The sequence below is a fragment of the Bidens hawaiensis genome, unplaced genomic scaffold, assembly GCF_021521415.1.
Source record: "Bidens hawaiensis isolate Kalapana, Puna unplaced genomic scaffold, B.hawaiensis_p1.1 tig00002977_1, whole genome shotgun sequence".
NCBI classification, from domain to species: Eukaryota; Viridiplantae; Streptophyta; class Magnoliopsida; order Asterales; family Asteraceae; genus Bidens; species Bidens hawaiensis.
Genome location: NW_027491160.1, coordinates 2,292,059 through 2,312,135, shown reverse-complemented (window position 1 = coordinate 2,312,135; position 20,077 = coordinate 2,292,059). Strand labels below are relative to the sequence as shown.

The following is a 20,077-nucleotide window of genomic DNA, read 5'->3' as shown; positions in this document are numbered from 1 at the left end:
CTTTTCTTATTTCTGTGAATTGTTGCAGTATATAAACCAAGAGGAGAACCCTCTTTAAATAGAAAAAAAAACAAACGGTTATGCATATGACTCGCACAACCAAACAAACTTATTCAAAAACGAAAACGTAGACAACTGACTCAATCAACCACAAAAGACTCAACAACTCTGACTTCTTCCAACACGTGCAAATAGCTTATTCATGCATGTGATTTTCGTTTTCCTCTTTGCATGGGAGTGTTGTGTCACTATTAACAGCACTTTCTTTTCAAGTGATTGATTGTTTTTGGTATTTAATCTAATTCGCATCCATTGTAATTGATACAACTGGAATACACGGAACTTTTATTAGATTGTATCAGAGTGGTTCAAGAAATAACCATAAAAAATCCTTAAAACCAAAACGATGGAGGCAGTAAGCCTCCAGATACAAACTCACCACATCTATGAAAAAGGACATCCAAAAAAGTGTGACAAATGGGAATACTGCATCAGAAATATGGAGTGACCTCCTCAAGAGGTTCGGGAAAGAAAGTGTGCCCAGTCCAATCAGTTTTCTCCACGCCTCAATGCTCCTGCAAAGAATGCACATGTGTGGTTGGGAAGCACCTTACGAAACACCAAGAGAGAGGGAAGTTGCATGAATTTCTCATAGGGGTTGGATTCTGAATTCACGGTGATTAAAACACAAATCCTACAACTTTGTGTCTGAAGATGAGAGGTAGTGAATCATCACCGCCGATAGGAAGCCACAACCAAAAACTGCTGCATTCAAGGCCTTCATGTGACGTGAAGGTTCTCTCTAGCTTAGTAAGGCCCAGGGCAAGGGTACCACAAAGGGGGTAAAATGACATGAAGAAGCTGAACGATGTGATTTTTGTTGTAGGGATGGCCACCGCCAAGATGGGTGCTCCAAGAGAATCGGATACCCGGATGGGTGACCGGGAAACAAACAAACAAACAGCGGGCGACAAAGCAAAGTCGAGGACTGTCTGTGTTGAAGCAACACCAGGCCCTATACATGGTCTGACAAGTGAACAAGATGTTTCCACCACCAAGTTTTATGAAAATTTTTATGCTAAGAATGACATTTTGATTGAAACATATTGTTCACACACACACCAACAAAACACGGTGGTGGAAAGAAAACATAGGCACTTGCTTTTAATGGCATGTGCCCTACAGTTTGAAGCCAGTCTGCCTAAAAGTTTTTGAGGAGGGTATACGTTAGCGACAATTGATCATATTATCAATCGCATACCATCTTCGGTCATTGAAAATAAGACACCATAGGATCTAGTATTTGACCAATTATGATCACATGAAAATTCGGTTGCCTCGCCTATTATCAGAACACCGACACAAAAGGTGACATATTCGAAGAAAGGGAGAGTTCAATTTTATTTATTTTTTTGGATACCCTTATGGAGTCAAAGGGTACAAGATTTATGACATAAAAAGTGGGAAAAAAATTGTAAGCATGGATGTAAAATTTTGTAAATCCAAATTTTCTTTTGCTAATTCTTTGGACTTGAATAATATGGCCACTGATGATTTCCTTGAAATTGTGAGTAGGTCGGCCCGAGGTACAAGGCACAACTCGTTACCAAGGGATTCACATAAATAGAAGGAATTGGCTATCATGACACATTTGTACCAGTCGCCAAAATGGTCACGCTTAAAACGCTTCTCGTCGTGGCCATTAAAAAGGGATTGGATTATTCATCAACTTGGTGTGAATCATGACTTTTTACATGGCGACTTGGACGGAGAGGTACACATGAAGATACCTGAAGGCATCTCCAAAGAAAACGAAACACTGTCATTTACGCAAATCCAATTACGTTTAGAACGAGCATCACTCTTACCCTTGCTTATCAACAATTCAAAGTTGATCATTCGTTGTTTACATATAAAACACAAGAGTCCTTTGCCTCGGATCTCATCTCTGTAGATGAGGTCATCATTGTAGGAATAAACCGACCAAAATACAACAAACTAAGTTCTCCCTCAACAAGCGGTTCAGTATCAATGTCTCAGTCAACTAAAATACTTCATCGGAATAGAAATTACTAGTACACCCTGATGGTTTGCTTCTTAGTCAAAAGAAATACACCATGGATATCTTGGAAGTTGGCAATATGCAAGGGTGTCGACCAAGATCTCTTCATTTCAAACAAAATTTGAAGTTGGACCGAAGAGAAGAAGAGCCACTAGTCAATACCAACCAATATATGCAGGCTTGGTTCATATGACTTTTGTACTTACAAGCCACCCAACCCGACACCGCATATTCATTGAATGTTTTAATTCATTTAGTAGCCGACCCTCGTCAAAGCCACATATAGAAGCCGCTAGACAAGTTTTGCGGTACCTCAACCTCTACTAGGCAAAGTATCCTCCTACCACGACACGTAGGAACTAACTTAATCGCTTACTGTGATTCCGACTGGCTCGGATGCCCTTACACTCGACAATCTCGGCCAGGATATCTTCTACTCTTAGGTGGTGCACCAATATCTTGGAAAACAAGACAAAAAACAAAAACAAAGACAATTTGTGGTTTCTCATTCTTCCATAGAAGCTGGATATAGAGCAAGCGATTAGGAGCACATAGCATTTGAACGCTCCTTGACAAGATGGGCGTTTGCGATATGCATGCTCCACCTTTCGGAGGAGTAATGGATATCTTGATCAACTAACTTGTGATCTTCTTCTTAATTTTCTATTCACTCCATTTAGAGCTACCACCCTCCTTACGTCACTCTTTTCTCTATAGTGATCGATTGATTTTTGTATTTAATCTATTTCACATCCATTGTAATTGATACAATGGAAATACACAGAGCTTTTGATACTACCAATTATTAGACATTTTCATTGTTGTTCTGTTTCATAAAAAGATTATGAACGCATATTTGTTATATGCACACAAATTGTATCAAATAGGTTTATTAAAATAGGGATCGATTATGATAGTATAATTGTGGAATTTTCATTTAATGCAGTTTTCTCAATTGGATGTTGTTCACTGGTCGTTATGCCAATACTCCAGAAACATTAAAATAAAAGAATGCCATGGTTTGTCAAGTGTGATACCATCTTATGCAGCAGGACGAATGCAAAAGCTTCAGGAGCTGGATATTTGCGAGTGTGATGCAATGGAGGAGGTATTTGAAACTAAAGAGGAAAACAATAACTATATTACTGATTGTAGTAGTAGTAATATTGCAGTCGCAATTCCAAGACAGAAAAATTGTATTGTGTATAAACTCTCCAACCTAAAGACACTGAAGGTCATTAGTTGTGATTGTTTGGAAAACATTTTCACATTTTCCACACTTGAAAGCCTGAAGAAACTCGAAATGTTGGAAATAGGTTATTGCAAGGCAATGAAAGTGATTGTTAGGGAAGAATATGGAGAGGGTACGACCACATCATCTAAGGACGTGATCATCTTTCCTAATCTAAAATCAATTAATCTAGTCAGTCTACCAAACCTTGAAGGTTTTTACTTAGGGATGAATATCGATTTCCAATGGCTATTATTAGAAGATCTTATGATCAAAGATTGCCCCCAAATGATGGTCTTCACATCTGGTTGGTCTACGACTATGAGGCTCAAGTACATACACACACAACTTGGAAAACATAATGTTGAATGTGACATTGTGACACCCACATTGCATCAGGTATGCTTTTTTTTTCTTCTTTTTTTGCATAGTACGTTGAACATCTTAATTAATTAATATTAGTTTATGTGTGAGTTTAGATGAAAAAGTTTCTTTATGACAAAAAATTACAAACCGACAAAAAAAAATAGTTGGAATTACCTAACAAGTTATGTAATAGCTATGTAACTAAGCCAAGCAAAAAGGCCAAGTCGGGTTGTCTAACTCGTCCAACAGGTTCCGGTGAGACTGCCTGGATTCTGGGCAAATTGGGTTCTAGTCAAAATGGGCACTTTGTAAAGATATAACTCTGGTTTTCGCCCCTCTGGTTTATCCAAAATCTACGGTTTTAGTCCAATAGTTTCAAATATGCGATTTTCATCTATGGTTTCATTTCACTTGCCATTAAACCCGACCTCACTAACCCCGTTAACTCTGGTTGTTAAACTTATCAGCGTGCCCCTCACGCAAGGGGCAGTTTTGTCCTTTTCCTCCCCAAATAAACCCTGACCCTAATTCGCAAACTCCCTCACATGAGGGGCTGAGGTGTATTTGGGAACAAAAAATGACAAACTTGCCCCTCACGTGAGAGGCACGTTGATAGGTTTAACTATCAGACTTAACAGTTCTAGTGGGGTCGGGTTTAATTGCAAGTGAAATGAAAACATAAGAACGAAAATTCCAGATTTAAAACTATTGGACTAAAAATATAGATTTGGACAACCACAGGGAATATATATCGATCGATCGATCTTTTGAGGGAGCAAATAATGAGAACACATGGAAACAGTGGTGTTAGGCATATATATATATATATATATATATATATATATATATATATATATATATATATATATGGGATGGTTCAGCAGAAAAATCATATTAGTATGAGAAGTTGGAGATATTAATTACAACCATTGATTATGTTTGATCTAACGTCCACATTTAAGATGGCAATCTTGTAATATGAAGATGCCTAATTTAATGAATTTTAAAGCAAAAGGGTACTTTGGTATTTTGTTCTTTATATATATCCCCATATTATTTCCTACCTCTTAACACAGTTTAAAATCTTTAAAAAATACCACAGTTACTAAATATCCACATGATTCTGTCAAGAATTCCAAACATAATTGTTGCTAAATTGAAAATTCATCGTCACTAGTTTAAGAAGGTCTTGTTCGTGATTGAAAGAAATAAATTATTGGTTGTGTTTGTTAAGGTTTTTTTTTTAATTTATTTATTTTAATGTTTTTCTATTAAATACTTGAGTTCATAAACGATCTCACACTTTGAATACCTACATTACTTGAGTTCATAAACTTAACTAACTTAATTAATTTTTCTACACTTTTCTAAACTTGATTGACTTAACTTTTTTGAATTACACAAATAACAATAAAAAATCATAGTTTACGTATTATAAATACACAGACCTACGTAGGATTAACTGTGTTGATAGATTGTAAAATTGTGTAGGTACATTTGTCATCTTTTTTACAATGATCGTTAATTGGCGTATTTAACTACCAAATTGTGTAGAGAAAATTTTCATAGTGTAGGATGTTAAAAGTTTGTGTAGGTATAATATGGTTCTCCAAATAAATATAAATATTGATAGTGTATGCTGCTAAAAGTTTGTGTAGGTATATGTTGATCTGAGTCTCTAAATACATATAAACTGTGAGGGTTGTTAAAAAATTGTGTAGGTATGTGTTGATCTAGTTCTCCAAATATACAGGGACTGTGTAGGTTGTTCAAAATTTGTGTAGATACGTTTTGGTTGTGTGATGATCTCTTACGTAATGACTGCGTATGAATGATTTTATGTGTAGGTTGTTTTCTATTAAGTGTAGGTGAATTTTTACATATTAGGTTGTTTGTATTATCTATGTTTGTATCTAGATATGAATTTTTAAATGAAATATATGACGAAAAAAAAAGAAATTAAAAGTTGATCTGAAGAATTGATTTACGAAATGAGTCTCTACCTTTTGTTAAAAAATATAGAAATTAAATTTGTTTTTGAAACTTTCAACATTTAAGTAGTTACCAAATATAAAATTTTCATCTTTACCATCATACCCTTTTAATTAATTAAAAGAAAATTTACAAAGAAAAAATCTAATTGGTTTAAAGGATTTCTTACATTTCTCACACTAATTTGATTTTTCAATTGAACTCAACCCTATATATATATATATATATATATATATATAGAGAGAGAGAGAGAGAGAGAGAGAGGATTAGGTTCATTTAAGAAGTTTTCTTATTATAAGAAGTGCGAGAAATCATTCTAGCAAATCATATAATTTTCTTTTTTTTATTTAATTAATTACTAGGGCATATTAGTAAAATTTTTCATGATTTGTTTTTGGTAACTAATAAATAAGTTAGGAGTTTCAGACATGATTTTCTTTTTATCTTTTTTTATATTATATTGATTGTTAATTTTTTATTATTTCCAAATTCTTTTCACAAATTCAATTTTTTATATTAAAATAAGAAAAACCTATTCCAAATAATTATCCCTAGACATTAAAAATACACGCTACGCGTCAATGCTAATAATATATCCTATACATATAATACAACATATCCTACACATTAAAAATACATGCTACACATCAATCTTAACAACATATCCTACACATCATATAGCATGTCCTACACATCATTAAACATATCCTACACATTAAGCAACACATCTTACACCTCATACCACATATCTTAGACATAAACCTATTTACATCTTATTTAAAGTTTATCAACAAACAAATCTACATCTTTTTTTATTTTATTTTTAATTTCAAGATTTTTATATAAAGTATGCATACACACTTCAAAATAACAATACATAAATGAACCAACACATGATAAAAAAAAATTACATATACACAATTCAAATTGTCACCTACACAGTACATATATGAACATACACATTACTTAAATGAACCTACACGTGATAAAAGATACACATACATAATTCAAAAATACCACATATGCAGTACATATATGAACCTACAAAGTACATAAATGAGCCTACACACGATAAAAATTAAAATTACACTATTCGAACCACTTACATGGTACATATATGAACTTACATATTACATAAATGAATCTACACGATAAAAATTACACTTACACAATTCAAAATACTGCAAATATAATAAATGTATGAATCTGCATAGTGCATAAATGAACCTACACACGAAAAAAATACACATACATAATTTGAAATACCACATGCACTAACAAAATAAATAATGTAACTTATAACATAATCATTTTTAAATTGTGAATTTAATTAGTAAATTAATTAATTGTGAACTAATTAATTCCTAAATAATGTAACTTTAACAAATTGTTAGTCAACTTTTTTTATGAACATTGAAGAACATGTTAACTTGTATAAATTAGAAAACGTTTGGTTAAACCCACAAACTTATTTGGTAATAAAAAATTTTTGTAATATAGATTATATGATTTTTTTTTTTGCAGGTTTTGATAACTTCTTGCAAGCTTAAATTATTAGCATATTTTATTTGAGAGATGATGTAGTTAAAATTTAGGGTTGTAATAATGAAATGTAAGTTACAAATGTGGCTCTACAAAGCAAAATACCAACATACCCTTTTTGTTTGAAACCCCATTAATTTCCATTAAGATGTTGAAACTCATAATTACACTATTACCATTTTTATTGTATATCATAGATCAATCATCATCAATGGTTATGATTAACTTCTCGCACTTCTCACTATAAAATCAATTCTCGCAAGATCCATCGGTAAATATCTTAAGAGAAACTTTTGAAATTGAGAACTTCGAAAACCATTTTGGACCACAAAAAAAAACCCTTTGAAAAGATATTTAAAACAATTATAAAACAAACGAAAATTTTAAAAAAGTAAAAAAACCAAAAATTTTTATTTTTCATCCCGGTTTCATAAAAAAAACTAATTATACACATATATATTTTTATTTAATCTGCCTTTACATAATGTACACATATGTACGTTATTCTATATCTTAATGTTAGTTGATTCCGTGTTAATGTTCAGTTTGGTTTTTTACCAGCTAGTAAAAACAGTTTTCAGATTTAACTTTGGGTTAAAGTTTAGTAGAAAAGATAGAACAAGTTGCAAGCCAAGTGGACTGAAAATCCAGGTTGCTTGCTTAAGTAAATCTGCAGAAGATAACAAGTGGGTAGGATAAGGGTGTAAGACCAACTTGTATGTCAAGTAGTTTTGTTTTCCCACTCTATAAATAGAGGGGTTTGTTTCTTTGATTATGTACTACCATTACCACTACTACAAATCAGTTTTTATAAGAAATACAACTACAAAAGTTAGTAGAAATCTGGTCCATATCTTCTTTTTGTTTTTCTAGTTCAAGATCCAATTGTGACTAACACTTAATTATGCATTTATGTGTATAAAGAATAAAATGCATAAAATTAAAAAATAAGTATTATACATATATGTATAATTTTGCTAAATAGATATTTTTTATGAAATCGGGATGAAAGATAATTTTTTTTTATTTTCATTTTTTTTTGTTTTATAAATTTTTTTATTTTTCTAAAAAAGAGTTTTTTTTTTGTCTCAAATGGTTATCAAATTTCGAAATTTTAAAATGTTTCTCACACAATCCAAATCCTATATATACAATATCAATTATTTTCTCATATCAATTACATATATAATGGTATGAGAAAATAACTAACTGATGTGTGTGTGTGTGTGTGTGTGTATATATATTACATAATTACTCTACTTGTATATGTAATTACTCTACTTGATTATCACAATTAGCACGCTAATTTCATTTGTACGTTAATTTTCCCCTATAAAATTATAATTGAAAAAGTGTGTGTGTGTGTGTGTGTGTGTGTGTGTTTGTGTGTGTGTGTATAGGGTAAGGATCCTAAGAAAACCATTGGAAAATTGAGAACTTTGAGAACCATTTTGAACCACAAAAAACCAAAAATTTTAAAAAAGTAAAAAAACCAAAATTCTTATCTTTCATTCTGATTTCATAAAAAAAACCAAAAAAAAAATTAATTCGTACAATATCTATACACATATGTATAATTTCATTTAATCTCTAGTTACGTAATGTGCACATATGTACATTATCATTTACCTTAAATTATACATATGTGTATAACAAAAAAAACATATGTGTACATATTATACATATATGCATAATTTAGCTAAACCGGGAAAAAAAATTTCGTTCTTTTTTAATTAATTCGTACAATACATATACACATATGTATAATTTCATTTAATATCTAGTTACGTAATGTACACATATTTTCAATATCATTTACCTTAAATTATACATATGTGTATAACAAAAAAACATATGTGTACATATTATACATATATGTATAATTTAGTTAAACCGAGAATTTTATTTTTTTTTTACTTTTTTTACTTTTGTGTTTTTTTTTGTTTTATGATTTTTTTTTATTTTTGGGTTTTTTGTGGTCCAAAATGGTTCTCATAGTTCTCAATTCCCAAAAAGTTCTCACATGATCCTGATACTATATATATATATATATATATAATATGAAAATATAAAAGTTAATTAATAAATAGTAAATTAGCTGAACCCGAGCTTGAAAAACTACTCACGAGCCAAGCTCGAGCCAGGGCTCTGTGTAAGTTAAACGAGCGGAGCTCGTTTTTGCCCCAAATTCCCATATGCAAATATTATTCACCCCAGTCAGCCCATTGTTTAAAGAATGGGTCATGATTGCCACCTCTACCTCTAACATACTTCTTATGTTATCTCTTTTTCTTTTGGTTTGGCAGACACCATCCCCAACTTTAGACTGTATGAGATCACGGCCTACTATCTCAGACAGGAAATTTTGGTCATTTCATAACTTGATCGAGTGCCATTTCGATGCTAGTTATGATGATACTAAGATATTTCCATCCAATGAGTTGCAACAGCTGCAAAAGCTTGAAACAATTACAGGAGGTGGATCTGAGAATTTAAAGGAGGTGTTTGAAGTGGCGTTGGAAGTAACGAACAATGAATCCCAAACTGTAGTTAAATTTCCAAAGCTAAGAGAAGTCGATATAGGCTATCTGCGTAATCTAAAGTATTTATGGAAGAGTGATCAGTGGAGAATATTGGAGTTTCCGAACCTGACAAAACTCTCTCTTAGAAGTTGCGATAGTCTAGAATATGTTTTTACATGTTCAATGGTTGGTTGTGTCATGCAACTCCAAGAGCTAAATATACAATTTTGTACCAATATGAAGGTCATTGTCAAGAAAGAAGACGGAGATTGTGATGCCAAAGTGAGTGAGATTATGTTTCCTTGTCTAAAGTTCTTAAAACTTGAATATCTTCCACGTATGGAGGGATTTTGCTTAGGGAAGGAGGATTTTACATTTCCATCCTTGGATACCTTGGTAATCAGTGAAATCCCAATGATGACGGTTTTCACCGAGGGTCGTTCAATTACTCCAGAACTAAAAGTAATAGAAACAAGTTTTGGCTCCTTTAATGTTAATGATGGAGAAGACATGAATACCTTTATAATGACAAAAAAACAAGAGGTAAGTAAGTAGATGATTTTTTCTTCTATTATTCTTGAAACACATTTGAAAAGTTGCCTTGTACGTTTCGGCAATTTATTCTTAAAAGCTCCTACCACTCTTCTAATTTTCACTTTGTTTATTAACTTTTGTTATGCAGGGACATAAATTTGGCGATAGATGGTTTTAAAAATGATAAACTGATTTCCCAAACCGGTAACTGGACCATATACAATTGAAGAGGTATGTACCCGCCTCAACACCGAGCAAGGCGGGTCAACCCACAAGATATAGACAAGAGGCTTGAAATCAAGACATTACGAAGGCACAAAGCCAAAACTGTGACATCTGCCCGAATCCGACCCGACCCAGGTACCCGTTTCCCTTATCCGATCTCTTTCTTTTATGATTTAATATTTATTTATACTTATATTTTACTTTTAATAATAATAATATATTTTCCTTCCCGCCTCTTTCTCTCTCTTTCTTTCCGCCATCCCGCCCCTCTTCTTCTCTCTTTCCGCCTTCTTTTCCCTCTTGTCGCCGTCCCGCCCTTACGCCTTGTTTCCCTCTTTTTCTTCTCTTTGCTTGTCCTTTGTTCCTTCCCGCCTAAGGTTGTCTGCGCAGCTCCACGCGCCAGACTCCTTACAAGGAAGCCTGCGTGAAGACCACCTGTTACTGCGATACGCGAGACGAACTGTCCCCGCAGCGCGCTAAGGATTTTAGTTCTTTCCGCGGCGCGCTATGGATACCTTTCTTCCCGCGACGCGCTAAGGAATATAGTTCTTCTCGCGACGCGCTTAGAATTGAAGTTCTTCCCGCGGCGCGCTTAGAAATATAGTTCTTTCCGCGGCGCGCAAAGGTTGGTTCTGTCTGCCTTCGCGCTCGCGCTCTCTTGACCTTCTGTGTATGCCTTCGCGCTTGAAGCTTTCTCGCGCTATGTCTTGAGTCTTTTCTTCTGTTTAATCTAGCCGTTTGCTTTTGTGATGTCTTATCTTTTGAGCCGTTGACCTAATCTGCTTTATGTCTGAAAAGTTACTTTCGGCGCAGCATGCGCACCAACCCCATTGGTTGGCAGAAGAAGTGACTGACATTATCTTTGGAGATCTGCTTTTTCCATGCTTGACCAGTACCTTTATCTGAACCGCCCATGCCTTTTTACTGTTCCCTGTCAGCTTTTTTTTCTCTTTTTCCCTGCTGCCATATCTTTTAATATCTTTTACTTTTCTGAACTTGCTTTTGATATCTTTTGTTATCTTTTGTTTTGTCTTGTTCTGTTTGTCTTGGAACCTTTTCCCCTTTTTCTGGATTCATGTCTCCTAGGGTTTCTCTATAAATAATAATATTATTTTTCCTAACACATCACACACAAACACTTAATTTAACCTCCTCCTTACTCTCTCTGCCGTCTTCCTCTCTGCCTCCGTCTTCCTCCCTGTTCTGCCCTGCTTTTCCGGTAATATATAATATATATTATATAATAATTTACTTATTAATTATGCTAACTTATAATCAAGACTTAAACCAATCATTAAAACAATAATCTTATTTATAGGTTAACTTGTGCTTGTTTAAAGTTGGTTCTTGCTTTATCTTACACCGCATCGTTTATCAAGTGAGTAATCTCGTATCTAATCCCTTTTTGCTTTTAATGTTTTGGGATGTTCATGTGTTCATACAAACTTAGAGTCTTAAACTGTTTATGAACTTTAGTCGCGCAGTATCCCATGTGTTGAGGACGTAGACTTGGCTGTTTATTTGTATGTGTGGATCATTAACCGTCTTGTCGGTCTATTCCGCAGTTCTCATGGTACCATTAGATGAACACGGGAGAACTATCGTTTATGATTTTCTCTTTTGTTTACACATGCACAGTTTGTCTTGTTTGTGAGCTCAATTGTGAGCACTGGCAGTCTATGAATCTTAGAGTTGGTCCCGATCAGATTACACCCTTGTTGAAAACCAGACATACACATGTTGCGCGCAGATTTATTGTTATCTATGTATTGTATTAAACTTGATTTCTCACCAACACGCAAGTGTTTGACGTTATTTTAACACATGTTCAGGTTTGCAGTAGCTGTTTTGGAGTTCGAGGACACGTAGGAAGTTTTCTTTATTTTGGACCTAGATTAAAATGTATCAAGACAAGTTATTTCTGTTTTAATATTATGATTTATAATATATTGATTTATGATGATTTATGTTATCTTATGTTTACTTTGCGCGTGCGCGAATGAATATATTTATTAAATATTGACACCCAATAGTGTCACGAGTAATGTAACAATATGTGGCGCCCCGATGTATAATCCGCCTTTGGTCGGGGTGTTACAGATTGGTATCAGAGCCCGTTGACTTTAGGATAGGTGGTTAGACTTAACGGCCTAGAATACCTAAGAGTCCCTTCTCGCGCATGAGAGAAATCTCATGTTTGCGCGCTTATTGTTAATTACTCGTTATTTATGAATATGCTCGCGCTTGCGCAGTGTATGATTTTATGTTTTATTTCGCGATATTTCGATTTTTGTTGAATTTCGATTTTTATTGATTTTACTTACATATTCGTTTGTTGGATTTGAAAATCCGAAAAGTCATGGTGATACATGAATAGTTGATTTTCAATTTCCATTTACGATTATGTTCTGAGGTTGGAGACTTGAAAAGTCATGGTGATACATGAATTGTCAACCTCCAATACTCATTTTCTTGTATATTTTATATTGAAGATTGAAAAGTCATGGTGATACATGAATCGTCAATCTCCAAAACTCGTTTGCTCGTATATTTTAAATTGGGAATTCGGAAAGTCATGGTGATACATGAATTGTCGATTCTTGATTCGAATTTGTTACCTTTATTAAGTCTGCATTTAGGGTCATTTATTTTACTTTAACAGTAACTAACTTCGCGAAACAAGCTTTACGATGACATACTTTGCGCTAAAACCAAGATATTAACTAAAAATTAAAACTTTTATAGAATGCCTCCGCTATCAGCTCGCCATCTCAAGAAGAAAGAAGCCGCGCGCAGACGTTCGCTGCAACGTTCCCAGGAAATGGCCGCCGCAATAGCCCAAGCTTTGAGCCAAAACAATACCAACACCTCTGGTTACAACATTAAATCCTTTAACGCGGGTAACCCTCCAAAGTTCACAGGTCTTGAAGGAGCCACCGTGATGCTCCAGTGGCTTGAGAAAATAGAAAACACTTTCCTCCACACCCAATGCCCCTCAGACAGACGAACCCTATATGCTTCCAGTGTCCTGGAATCTAGAGCGCTTACATGGTGGAATGGAGTAGCTCATGCGCGTGGCGCAGAAGCTGCTTCTAGCATGACATGGGAGGAATTCAAGGAAATTCTGACGCGAGAATTCTGCCCTCCCAACGAAGTTAAGCGCCTGGAGGAGGAATTTTGGAATCTTAAGCAGTACAGTGGCGAAGCGCGCGAGTACGCGACGCGCTTCCACGAGCTAAGCTTACTGGTCCCTCACCTTGTTACCCCTTCACGCCGAGCAATCGAGAAATTCCTTGGGGGTCTCCCCATGGAAATTCAAGATTCTGTATGGGCCAGAAACCCAGTAACCCTTTCTGACGCCATCGAGTTGGCCGCTGTGCTCAGCGACAACCATGTCAGAGCAGGAACCCTGTTCCTGCGGGGATCTGAGAAGACCAAACTCACCAAGACTGTCCCAGAACCAACAGAAACCAAACCTGAACCCTCAAACCGTAACAACCTCAAGCGCAGGCGCAAAGCCTATGCGCTTACCAACCCGCCCATTGTCCAGCAACCCATCTACCAACCTCCAGTTTACGCGCCTAACCCACTGTCAGCCTACCCAACTCCCCCTATAGTCCACAACTATGCCTTGACCAATCCAGCACTCCCTGCCCCGCCAACTAAGAAACCTTACACAGGAAACCACCCCTTTTGCCCAACCTGTAGACTCCACCACCCACCTCAAGTCCCATGTCGACTTTGTAACCGATGTGGCCGCGCTGGTCACCTTGCAGAAAACTGTAGAGTCCCTCCCGCCAACCCAATTGCGCCAACACCACCAGTCTACCCGCAGAACCCTCAACCAACCTACCAAAACCCACGACCCAGGTCGTGCTATAACTGCGGTGATCCCAGTCATTTCCGGAACGCGTGCCCGAGACTACAAGTTCAGATTACGCAAGCGAATCCGGTGAACCAGATTTCGAACCAAGTGACGCGTGGACGAGCTTTTAACATAACCGCGCACCAAGCGCAAGCGAATAATGACGTAGTTAATGGTACATTTTTGCTTAACGGATTTTATGCTTCTGTACTTTTTGATACTGGCGCCGATCGAAGTTTTATCTCTCGCGCCTTCGAGCAGAAGCTTGCGCGACCGCGCGATAACTTAAAAGAAGATTTTTCAGTTGAATTGGCTAATGGCGAAACTGTTTTAATTAACTCAGTGATTAAGGATTGTACGCTTAACCTTAACGAAAACGATTTTCTGATCGACCTCATCCCCATGCCTCTTGGAAGCTTTGATGTTATCATTGGTATGGACTGGCTTTCGCATAATCGCGCCGAAGTTATTTGCGCCAAGAAGATGATTCGCATACCTCGAGAAAATGGTGATCTTCATATCTACGGCGAAAAACCCTCCAGCGGTCTTAAACTTATGTCTTGCGCCGAAGCCCGAAGGCTCATGCGGAAAAGGTGTATTGCATTCTTAGCCCATGTGGTTAAACCTGCTGATGAAAAGAAGAAGCTTCGCGATATCCCTGTTGTGCGTGATTTCCCTGAAGTTTTTCCTGATGATCTTCCTGGTATCCCTCCCGCTCGTAAAGTCGAGTTCCGTATTGATCTTGTCCCTGGTGCTTCCCCCGTAGCTAAATCTCCTTACCGTCTTGCGCCCGCTGAGATGCAAGAATTGGCAAGCCAACTTCAAGAGTTGACTGCTAAAGGATTCATCCGCCCTAGCTCTTCGCCCTGGGGTGCTCCGGTGTTGTTCGTTAAAAAGAAAGATGGATCGTTTCGCATGTGTATTGATTACCGCGAGTTGAACAAACTCACCATTAAGAACCGGTATCCCTTACCGCGTATTGACGACCTTTTCGATCAACTCCAAGGTGCCTCTTGTTTTTCCAAGATTGATCTCCGCTCTGGCTATCACCAGTTGCGCATCCGCGATGAAGATGTTCCGAAGACTGCTTTTCGAACTCGTTATGGCCATTTTGAATTCTTGGTCATGTCCTTCGGTTTAACCAACGCACCCGCCGTTTTCATGGATCTAATGAATCGGGTGTGTAGGCCTTTCTTGGATAAATTCGTGATTGTGTTTATCGATGACGTTCTGATTTATTCTAAGACCAAGGCCGAGCATGAGCAACATCTTCGGTTGGTGTTGCAAAAGCTTAGAGCTGAGCAACTCTATGCTAAGCTCTCCAAGTGTGAATTCTGGTCTGATGAAGTACAGTTTCTTGGTCATGTTGTAAACAAGATGGGTATTCATGTCGACCCATCCAAGATTGAAGCAATCAAGAACTGGATTACGCCGACCACTCCTTCTGAGATCCGTTCCTTTCTGGGCTTAACTGGTTATTACCGGCGCTTCATTTCGAACTTCTCGAAGATCGCTTTGCCTTTAACAGCTCTGACGCACAAAGGTAAACCGTATATTTGGGGCTCGAAGCAAGAAGAAGCCTTTCTAACGCTCAAGCGTTTGTTGTGTGAAGCTCCTGTTCTTGCGCTACCTGAGGGTAATGATGATTTTGTCGTGTACTGCGATGCCTCCAACCAAGGTCTCGGTTGTGTTCTTATGCAACGAGGCAAGGTTATCGCTTACGCATCAAGGCAACTCAAGGTTCATGAAAAGAATTATACAACTCACGACCTCGAACTAGGCGCAGTCGTATTTGCCTTGAAGATCTGGAGACACTACCTTTATGGTACTAAGTGTATCCTCTACACTGACCATAAAAGCCTTCAGCATATCTTTGATCAGAAGGAACTTAACATGAGGCAACGCCGATGTAACGAACTCATCAGCGATTACGATTGTGAGATCCGGTATCATCCTGGTAAGGCTAATGTGGTAGCCGATGCGCTCAGCCGAAAACCCTGCCAGCTTAACTGTATCTTGCCGCGCACGCAGCTTCACTTCGCGCCGATCCAAAGCAACCTTGAATCGCGCATTCGTGACGCGCAGCGCGCATCCATCAGTAATGGTAACCTTCGCGCCGAGTTAGCGTGTGGCGCGAAAGCGCACTTTGTCCCTAATCTGAGTGGAATTCTCTGCTATCTTAATCGCATCTGGATTCCCTTTGATGAGAATCTTCGCGCTGATATCCTGAGTGAAGCGCACAAATCTCGGTATTCCGTTCATCCTGGCGCTGATAAGATGTACAAGGATTTGCGCATTACTTATTGGTGGCCCGGTATGAAAAAGGATATTGCTGTGTTCGTAGCTAAATGCCTGACTTGTTCTAAGGTAAAAGCTGAACATCAACGCCCATCTGGTTTGCTCGAACAACCAGAAATTCCTACGTGGAAATGGGAAAGTATAGCGATGGACTTTATTACCAAGTTACCTTTGACAGCAAGCAAACATGATAGCATTTGGGTAATAGTGGATCGTTTGACTAAGTCTGCTCACTTTCTGCCCATTCGTGAAAACTACCGTGTTGAGCATCTCGCGCAGCTTTATGTCAAGGAAATTGTCTGCCGCCATGGTACTCCTTTGAGCATCATATCCGATCGCGATGGCCGTTTTATATCTCGCTTTTGGAAGTCTCTCCAATCTGCGCTAGGAACTCGCTTGGACATGAGTACGGCATATCATCCTCAGACTGACGGTCAGTCTGAGCGAACTATTCAAACTCTTGAGGATATGCTCCGATCTTGTGTTCTTGATTTTGGAGGTAATTGGGATTCGCACCTGCCTTTGATTGAGTTCTCTTATAATAACAGCTATCATTCCAGTATCGGTATGGCCCCATTTGAAGCACTTTACGGTCGTAAATGCCGCTCCCCGATTTGTTGGAGCGAAGTGGGTGAAGCTCAAATCACAGGACCCGAACTTGTTCAAGAGACAACCGATAAAATCGCCAAGATCCGTGATCATCTGCTGACTGCCAGAAGCCGACAGAAGAGTTACGCAGATCGTAGGCGGAAGCCTCTCGAATTTCAAGTTGGTGATCTTGTTCTCCTCAAAGTGTCGCCCTGGAAGGGTGTTGTCCGCTTTGGGAAGAAAGGTAAGCTTGCTCCTCGATATGTTGGACCATTTAAGATTCTCGCGCGTGTAGGAAAAGTTGCCTACAGACTAGACCTGCCGCCCGCGCTCAGTAATGTGCATCCAACGTTCCATGTATCCAATCTCAAGAAGTGTTTAGCCGACGAGAACCTTCACATTCCACTTGATGAAGTTCAGGTTGATGAATCTATGCATTTCGTTGAGAAGCCCGTTGAAATTATGGATCGCGAGGTTAAGCAAACCAAGCGCAGTCGCATCCCTATCGTGAAAGTTCGCTGGGAGTCCAAGCGCGGAGCCGAGTTTACATGGGAAAGGGAAGATCAAATGAAGATCAAGTACCCGCACCTGTTCTCTGCGCAACCTACTTCGAGATAAATTTCGGGACGAAATTTCTTAAAGTAGGGGAGACTGTGACATCTGCCCGAATCCGACCCGACCCAGGTACCCGTTTCCCTTATCCGATCTCTTTCTTTTATGATTTAATATTTATTTATACTTATATTTTACTTTTAATAATAATAATATATTTTCCTTCCCGCCTCTTTCTCTCTCTTTCTTTCCGCCATCCCGCCCCTCTTCTTCTCTCTTTCCGCCTTCTTTTCCCTCTTGTCGCCGTCCCGCCCTTACGCCTTGTTTCCCTCTTTTTCTTCTCTTTGCTTGTCCTTTGTTCCTTCCCGCCTAAGGTTGTCTGCGCAGCTCCACGCGCCAGACTCCTTACAAGGAAGCCTGCGTGAAGACCACCTGTTACTGCGATACGCGAGACGAACTGTCCCCGCAGCGCGCTAAGGATTTTAGTTCTTTCCTCGGCGCGCTATGGATACCGTTCTTCCCGCGACGCGCTAAGGAATATAGTTCTTCTCGCGACGCGCTTAGAATTGAAGTTCTTCCCGCGGCGCGCTTAGAAATATAGTTCTTTCCGCGGCGCGCAAAGGTTGGTTCTGTCTGCCTTCGCGCTCGCGCTCTCTTGACCTTCTGTGTATGCCTTCGCGCTTGAAGCTTTCTCGCGCTATGTCTTGAGTCTTTTCTTCTGTTTAATCTAGCCGTTTGCTTTTGTGATGTCTTATCTTTTGAGCCGTTGACCTAATCTGCTTTATGTCTGAAAAGTTACTTTCGGCGCAGCATGCGCACCAACCCCATTGGTTGGCAGAAGAAGTGACTGACATTATCTTTGGAGATCTGCTTTTTCCATGCTTGACCAGTACCTTTATCTGAACCGCCCATGCCTTTTTACTGTTCCCTGTCAGCTTTTTTTTCTCTTTTTCCCTGCTGCCATATCTTTTAATATCTTTTACTTTTCTGAACTTGCTTTTGATATCTTTTGTTATCTTTTGTTTTGTCTTGTTCTGTTTGTCTTGGAACCTTTTCCCCTTTTTCTGGATTCATGTCTCCTAGGGTTTCTCTATAAATAATAATATTATTTTTCCTAACACATCACACACAAACACTTAATTTAACCTCCTCCTTACTCTCTCTGCCGTCTTCCTCTCTGCCTCCGTCTTCCTCCCTGTTCTGCCCTGCTTTTCCGGTAATATATAATATATATTATATAATAATTTACTTATTAATTATGCTAACTTATAATCAAGACTTAAACCAATCATTAAAACAATAATCTTATTTATAGGTTAACTTGTGCTTGTTTAAAGTTGGTTCTTGCTTTATCTTACACCGCATCGTTTATCAAGTGAGTAATCTCGTATCTAATCCCTTTTTGCTTTTAATGTTTTGGGATGTTCATGTGTTCATACAAACTTAGAGTCTTAAACTGTTTATGAACTTTAGTCGCGCAGTATCCCATGTGTTGAGGACGTAGACTTGGCTGTTTATTTGTATGTGTGGATCATTAACCGTCTTGTCGGTCTATTCCGCAGTTCTCATGGTACCATTAGATGAACACGGGAGAACTATCGTTTATGATTTTCTCTTTTGTTTACACATGCACAGTTTGTCTTGTTTGTGAGCTCAATTGTGAGCACTGGCAGTCTATGAATCTTAGAGTTGGTCCCGATCAGATTACACCCTTGTTGAAAACCAGACATACACATGTTGCGCGCAGATTTATTGTTATCTATGTATTGTATTAAACTTGATTTCTCACCAACACGCAAGTGTTTGACGTTATTTTAACACATGTTCAGGTTTGCAGTAGCTGTTTTGGAGTTCGAGGACACGTAGGAAGTTTTCTTTATTTTGGACCTAGATTAAAATGTATCAAGACAAGTTATTTCTGTTTTAATATTATGATTTATAATATATTGATTTATGATGATTTATGTTATCTTATGTTTACTTTGCGCGTGCGCGAATGAATATATTTATTAAATATTGACACCCAATAGTGTCACGAGTAATGTAACAATATGTGGCGCCCCGATGTATAATCCGCCTTTGGTCGGGGTGTTACAAAAACCTATGCGCATGGCGCATATCACATATGCTCACGCATATCACATATGCTCATGCATCACATGCTCAGGCATCATATGCCCAGGCACCACACATGCTCAGGCATCATATGCCCAGGCACCACAGATGCCCAGGCATCACATATGCTCACGCATCACATATGCTCACGCATATCACATATGCGCGTGGCGCATCAGCGCGCG

At 37.9% G+C, this 20,077-nt stretch overlaps 1 protein-coding gene across 1 annotated transcript; it reads left to right on the top strand.

Annotated features, from left to right (window-relative positions):
- The first annotated feature begins 714 nt into the window (after positions 1-714).
- On the top strand, positions 715-10,427 carry LOC143621912 (uncharacterized). Its single transcript, XM_077093193.1, has 5 exons — positions 715-795; positions 887-1,024; positions 3,009-3,692; positions 9,500-10,258; positions 10,398-10,427. The coding sequence occupies exons 1-5, from the start codon at positions 715-717 to the stop codon at positions 10,425-10,427; spliced, it is 1,692 nt and encodes a 563-aa protein (XP_076949308.1).
- Positions 10,428-20,077: the final 9,650 nt, after the last annotated feature.

Bases quoted from the DNA above. Each gene is read 5' to 3' on its own strand.
- LOC143621912 (XM_077093193.1), top strand. From the start codon at position 715: ATGAGAGGTAGTGAATCATCACCGCCGATAGGAAGCCACAACCAAAAA. The intron at 796-886 runs GTTCTCTCTAGC...TTTTTGTTGTAG, and splicing joins GGCCTTCATGTGACGTGAAG to GGATGGCCACCGCCAAGATG. The intron at 3,693-9,499 runs GTATGCTTTTTT...TTGGTTTGGCAG, and splicing joins TGACACCCACATTGCATCAG to ACACCATCCCCAACTTTAGA.